A 7168-nucleotide genomic window follows, 5' to 3' on the forward strand; every position below is an offset into this window, starting at 1 on the left:
TTTGACATGTATCTTTGTTTTTTTATCTGCACTTTCACAGATCACCTCTTTTCTTGTTTTTTAATTTGTGCTGTTTTTGCTTAGTAATCCCAGAAAGCAGTTTTATTCCATGAATATCAAGTCTCTACTGGAAGATTCAATAAAGTTTTTTCATTAACTGCAGGGTCATTTGTTGTTCCTGTGAATGAAAGCTCATCCGTGTGCACGCGTGCACAAATATACATGTGGATTTGACTTTACCTCCAAAGATGTACTCTACCACTTGAAACACAGTGAGCAATTTTTGCTCACACTCGCTCACAATCAAGACTAAAGCCACAGGTGTGATCTGGAGTTCAAGCGCCTTGCTTCTCTAGTACAATTCTCTCAAGCCTAATTGTCAAGTCCTGTGTTTGTTGGAGATGCACTTGTCTTTTACCCTCCTGGTTCACTTTCGCCCCATTTGGTCTGAGTGTGGTTCCTGGTCAGTAGAGGGGATAGACAAATGGTTGGCAGTGCTTGCACCGTGCGCCAGTTATGGATTTTTGGGGTCATGTGAGGTAAGGTTGTCGATCAAAGATGGCACTGACGAGCAGATAGGAAAGGGAAGGATGATGGGCTGGGTCAGTGAGATGTGAGGCAGTGGTAGTTAAATCATGAAATATTAAGGGTTGCGTGATTTTTTTTGTCTGATTTAGACTCAGAATCAGAAAGGGTTTTAATCGCCATGAAAGTTTGGAAGGAATTTACTTTAACAGAAAGGTGTATACATTCAACATATAGGAGTACATCTTAAATAAGTGGTGTAAGTTTAAACAAGTCTAACTATACTATACAAGAGGTTCAAAGTATAATGAACTAATAACTAATACAAAGGGGACAGGTATGTAAAATACAATAAATATAAAGTATAAAATAGCTATAATGTACAATATAAAAACACAAATAGGGTGCTTAGTGCAAATATGACATGGGTGCAAAATATGGCATTTATTGAGGACATTTTTTTTATTGAGTTATTAGTGCATTGCTATCACTTGATTCACTTGGATTGAGGGAGGAAGGCAGGACCTCACAAAAGTTCTAGAATTATCTTTGGATCCATCAGCATCTTCCTGTGGACATTGTTAGACCTGCAGAGTGCAGTGTGTGTAATTTGACACCAGATGGGGATATAGTCACATCAAACTTATTTAGCAGCAGCGTCCTAAACTCTGACTCAGATGCATGAAATAAACAACTTGTTGTGAAGGTGTAGAAACTCTTCAACAATAGTTGAACTTCACACATCTGCTAGCCAATTAAGACTAAACAGGTTTGAACCAAAGCTCTAGCGTCTCTCCAACCTCACCCCGATTGGCACGCCGTCTGAGCGTTGTTATTCCATACTCGTTAAACCTCCAGAGCGAATGGCTTTGCACACATCCAGGGTTAACTGCTGCATAAGTTACATCCAAGGTCCAATACCTGCTCTGGCTTTGCTATGTAACAGTGTGGGATGTAGGCCTATGTCAGAAGAGCTACCAGATAGCTCAAGGCTGGTAAGGCACTAAGGCGCACACTTAAAACACTTTCAACATAATCAAGCATCCTTTGAGATGAACAAGGAATGAAAGGATATTTTTATGTAGACTATTACCTGTGAAGCACACCTGGAACAGATTTCCCATACGCATCTCCCTCCGAAAAAAATAAAAAATATAATATTGTAACAAAATGTGTATTTGCTACCACCTATTGGTGGTATGGAAAGGGGCGGTATTCTTACGTCACCGGAAGTAGGAAGTCAGTGTATCAAAATAGCACGGAGGTCAGCGTGTGAGCGTTTTATTGAATAACAGTAGACAAAAACATTATGAAAACAAACATGTCATTTTGTTCTTTCACAGCAAAATCATTTCGACCATGACTCGACTGTAGATTGAACAAGCTGGGTTTTTGGAAAAGTAGGTAAGGGTGTGAGCGATTAATTTGTGTCCGAAAACGTAACCACTGCATGAAATCGTTTGGAGGTTGTTCAAGAGAAACCAAGCAGCCTAGGATCTTTCTTGAAAACGTTTGGTTAAAATAGATGATTGACTTGCACCCATTTGTGTTGCACCCGTCAGAAATCGTACATTAAATGCGGTCTTGCCTTGAATTTGTTTCCACACATTTTCTGTTATAGACCTCACCTGTGCTAATCAAACATGGGACCATCAGGGTACCTCCCCCTCATCCAACGTTTGGGCTCCATCTCCCCCTTACGAATCGTCACCCGTACCCCCTGGGCCCGCGGTCTCCATCAGGGTCTCCTCGCCTGCCCCCGTACCCGACATCAGAACTGCTTCCCTGGCCAGACCTCGCAGCCCCATAGTGGCCTGGGCATGGAGGCAGCTCTAAACCAGCACATACAGGAACTTAGCGACCCAGAAAAAAGGCTGCTGAATAAGCTGTATGAGGGGCTGATCCAGGGTCAGAGAGCGTCTCTTGCTGAGTCTATCACCTTGGTGGAGACCCAGCACCCCAGGAAGAAAGAGCTGGCCCAGGTGCTGTTACAGAGAGTTCTGGCCTGCAGGAGGGAGCAGGAGAAACGCAACGGAGGGAAGCCGCTGGCCTTCAGAGTTGGTAAGTAGTGTGGTTAAATGTCATGCACATTGTAGCTCCTAATAGGGGTGGTAATTCTGAAAGATTGTCCATTAGCCTGCCCTGCAATATGAACAGGTGAAGTAGCCTTGTAGTCAGCGCGATTGTAAAAGAAGCAGGTTTGAGTGGTTGGAAGGGTACTGTGATGGGTGGTCAATAAGAACACTCAGATTGCTTGAAAGAGAGAGCATGAAAGGTTAACAATGATTTGCGTGTGTCTCCAGGCTTGTCAGGGCCACCAGGAGCTGGGAAGTCCACCTTCATTGAGGTGGTGGGGAAAATGCTTACAGCGCAAGGTCACAAGGTGTCTGTCCTGGCTGTTGACCCCTCTTCCTGCACCACAGGAGGTAACTGGAACTTTCCCATTTCTGATATCCAAAGATATACCTCTAGTGGTAGCTTTTTGAACAATTTTACCAGCGTTTACCTGGTTACGGTGATGTCTGGTTTTTGAGTTTAAAGTGGTCAATGTAGAATACACTTTAATGTCAGTGTTTACTTGGGCTTGTAAAACACATGATAACTAAGTAAACAGTTATTGGGAAATACAAATGTAGCAGCTACTCGTAGTAAGCACATCATGGTTTCAGAACGATTTTGGTACCAACCCCCTCCCCCTCCCTCTCCCCCTCCCTCTCCTCAGGATCCCTGATGGGCGACAAGACCCGTATGACGGAGCTTTCCAGGGACATGAGTGCCTTCATCCGCCCCTCCCCCACCTCCGGCACCCTGGGCGGAGTCACCAGGACCACAAATGAGGCCATAGTGCTCTGCGAGGGGGCGGGTTACGATGTTGTGCTCGTAGAGACCGTGGGTAAGGACCCCTGAGTGTTCGGGACATAAAGTGTCTGCTAGAGGATGACACGATGGACACAGATGATTACATAGCTGGAGACATTCTCATAGACTTGTGTGCTAAGGTTGATTTGGCCATCTTAGTTCACATGGTGTGATTCATATTGGTCTGTGTTGTACCCCAGGTGTGGGACAGTCAGAGTTTGCTGTGGCAGACATGGTGGACATGTTCGTGTTGCTAATTCCACCAGCAGGGGGCGATGAACTCCAGGTAACTAGCTGCAGCATGGCTTTAGGGGCCCTCTTTTCTAATTAATTTATTTCCTACCTCCATCTCAAGTAATCTTTTGCTCAGAATATTGATAGTTTAAATTAATTTGAATGAAGTCTGATGTTTTCTGTCATATTTTCTGTTTCGATACTAAATCTAAAGATTGTAGATTCAGATTCCACCCCTCTAGCCCTCTACCAGATTACATGTCTAGACATCAGATTTAACAGTAAAGATTTAAAAAAAACACAGCCTTGTAAACAAACCCAGTTTCAAATACACTTAAGTACATATAATTGACCCCTTATTCCTGCATTAATGTCAACGTGTATGGCTGCATAGTCCACCTGGGTCAACTACAAGTCATCTAGGATGTGTTTATTTGATCTCACATGTTAATTATGGGACAGGTCTGGTCACTTGCTAAGTCAATGCATCCCAGAGAATTTTTTTGGCAAATACCATGTTACTTTTTAGCCAAAAGACTCTTTGACGAAGGCCTGACTTGCTTTGGCAGGGCATCAAGCGTGGCATCATCGAGATGGCCGACCTGGTGGTGGTGACCAAGTCAGACGGAGACCTGGTGGTTCCAGCCCGGAGGATCCAGGCGGAGTACACCAGCGCCCTCAAACTCCTCCGGAAGAAGTCCAAGTCCTGGAACCCCAAGGTCAGGAAGTCTGTTTATCTGTGTGTGGCAGGCCGGCTCAAGCTCGGTTATTCCAATCAATTTACGAAATAAAGGCTTATCATAGCCCCCCCCAACACACACACACACACGTAACCAAACAAGTCAAATCAAATAAAAATGTATTTGTATAGCCCTTTTTACACGCAAGCATGTCACAGAGGGCTTCACATACGCCCATAGAACTGCCCCTCAACCAACAAGTCATCCCATGAAGGAGTCAGTTGACCAGGCATGGATATGAAATCGATGATGATCTTAACGTTTTACCTCAATAGCCACGTTGTTGAGAGGAACTCTGTGTTGAGTCTTTTTGTGGGACTCTGCCGTCTTGTCAGCCGGGTCCCTTTGTCTCCCATCGGCCCCGTGCTGCATCTGCTCTGCTGGCATCGGGCCAAACACACACACACACACACACACAGCCCTCCTGCCGGGAGGGAGAAAGAAGGGGTGGGAACTGGGAATGGCAAGCTGCTGTGTCATGCGTTTCCCTGATTAGAGGCCCACCCACTCAGATAAAAAGCCTTCTAGGACTCTCTCTCGCTCTCTTTCCGTCCTTCAGTTTCACTATATCCATATTTACCTCTCATGCTCTCTCTGTAATCAGTGGTAGCTCCGGACAAAATATCCACTCCGTAATTGATTTTACGGGTCCCTCTACTCCATTGGTTGAGAACGTAATCATAGGATTTCTATCCAACGGGCCTTTTTTTGTGTGACTATCGGTTTTAGCCTGTTCTTGGATAGCAAAAGTATATTTTTGGGAAAACCATTACCATGTAATATAGTTGTAGGTCTGAGACAGTGTTCAGGGAGACTGGTTTGACCAGATTTGGAGGTGTTACTTATTTCCTCACCAGCGCTTGTCTAAGCATGCTGGCTGCCACCTGGGGGGAACATGGAAATCCAGAGACCCCACTGGGTGTCTGATCGCTGTGGGAGTGTGTGTCTGTCTGTAAGCGTGCGGGGATGTGTGTGTGTGTGTGTGTGGGTGTGGGTAGAGAAGGTGTGAAACTGTTGCACGTGTGACTGTGGGCTCATATAGACGCGACATGCCGGGTCTGTGAATGTACATGCGTGTTCACAAGTACCCCTCCCCGTCTCCTCCCCCCGTAGGTGGTGCGGGTGTCATCCGAGACGGGCGAGGGCATCGCCGAGCTGTGGGCCAAGATGGCGGGCTACCAGGACGCTGCCCTGGCCAGTGGGGAGCTCCTTGCCCGGAGGAGGGCTCAGCAGAAGGTCTGGATGTGGAGCCTGATCAAGGAGAACGTCCTCCAGCACTTCCAGAACCACCCAGCCATCCAGGCTGAGCTACCCCACCTAGAGGCCAGGGTGACCAGGGGAGCCATCTCACCAGGCCTGGCTGCTGACCTGCTCCTCAAAGCCTTCACCACTTCCTCATAAGGCCTGTATCTGGGTGAAGAACTGATTTGACTTGTGTTGGTGTGAGTTCTTAGAAGACTATGATTGAAAGAAGACTGTAAGCACAGGTGTACGAGGACCAGGTCACCTCACCGTGAGCATGTTTTCAGTGTCCTCTGACGAGGAAGAGTGACTGAGGGGTGCTGCCTGCGGCCGGGGACTGCTTAGATCTGCCCCTCGTTCCCTGTCCTCTCCTCGGAACGCCTGGAAGAAGAAGGTCACAAGAAACGTTACATCACATTTGCTTGGGGAAAGCCTGGGAAAGGGAATATAAGGAGTCAAGTAAAAACTTTTGAGACCCTAGTCAAAGAGGAGGGATGATCTTTTAGTACTGAGATACAACCTTCAATCCCCTAATACACTGCCTACAGACATTTCAGTTGGACAATACAGTTTATACTCCAGGAGTACATTGCATACTGTGTTTTTGGATAAATTAATAACGCGATACACTCTTGTTCATTCTTTCAGTTTTAAAGGAAGTTAAGTGTATTTATCAATAGCCCCCCACAGGTGTGCTTGTACTTCAGTCCCAATAATGTTCTGCAGTTACGTTTATTAACCACCAGAGGTCTCCCTCTCACCACTGACCATAAGCCACCTCTTCGGGTCCATTACCCTAATGACTCCTAAGATTTGAGTGACACCAAACCAGACGCAACCACACACACACAACCACACACGTGTAGAGTGACAGGTTACGGAGAGACTCCCTCCCTCCAGGTAGCTTTGTCTGTGGCAGGGCTGGTGTTCACCTCATCACTGATGCCAGCTCGATAGCATACTGCAGGGAATTATCAAAGGAAGGCTACACTTCATAAAGAACCATTGTCTAACTCTAACTACATTACAGCCTGTTGTCAATCTCTGTTGAGAGGGAACCTGTGTATAGCAGTAGATCCCTGGTTCATGGATGTTCTCCTTGATCGCCTACATCTGTCTGTTCCGGAGGACCAGGCGAGAGCCTCCCCTCCCCCACTCCCAGGTCGGTACTCGTTTGCTCCTGTCTGCGCCTGGGAGAAGAATGCCCCTTGAATGCAGATAGATTCATTAGGCCTGAGTAACACCCTTCTCCTCCATCACACCTGACACAAACACAAACACACACACACACACACTGTACCATTCTCCCTGTGGGTAGGGAACAAGCAGTCCTGCTTTTCTGGACACCATCCATACATACGGAAGAGCGCAAACACACACACACACAGACACACACAAACAGACAAACACAGACACACACAAACAGACAAACACACACAGACACACACACACAAACAGTGCAAGGCTCCAGTGTAAACACGCTATGCGGTTTCAGTGAGGGAAGATTAACTCAAATACTGCCGATACATCTTCGGCCATTTTAGCTCAAACACGTTAGGGCAGTCTCC

At 46.3% G+C, this 7168-nt stretch overlaps 1 protein-coding gene across 2 annotated transcripts; it reads left to right on the forward strand.

Moving 5' to 3' along the window:
- The first annotated feature begins 1792 nt into the window (after positions 1–1792).
- On the forward strand, positions 1793–6187 carry mmaa (metabolism of cobalamin associated A). 2 transcript variants are annotated; one of them, XM_067250741.1, is made up of 7 exons: positions 1793–1925; positions 2147–2586; positions 2829–2951; positions 3248–3418; positions 3585–3670; positions 4188–4337; positions 5472–6187. In XM_067250741.1, exons 2-7 carry the CDS (start codon positions 2169–2171, stop codon positions 5757–5759), a joined length of 1236 nt encoding a protein of 411 aa, XP_067106842.1. In that variant the 5' UTR covers positions 1793–1925; positions 2147–2168; the 3' UTR covers positions 5760–6187. The 2 variants fall into 2 exon arrangements, with proteins under 2 accessions (XP_067106842.1, XP_067106843.1); XM_067250742.1 differs by having other exon boundaries at positions 1825–1929.
- Positions 6188–7168: the final 981 nt, after the last annotated feature.

Source organism: Osmerus mordax, chromosome 14, assembly GCF_038355195.1.
Source record: "Osmerus mordax isolate fOsmMor3 chromosome 14, fOsmMor3.pri, whole genome shotgun sequence".
Taxonomy (NCBI): domain Eukaryota; kingdom Metazoa; phylum Chordata; class Actinopteri; order Osmeriformes; family Osmeridae; genus Osmerus; species Osmerus mordax.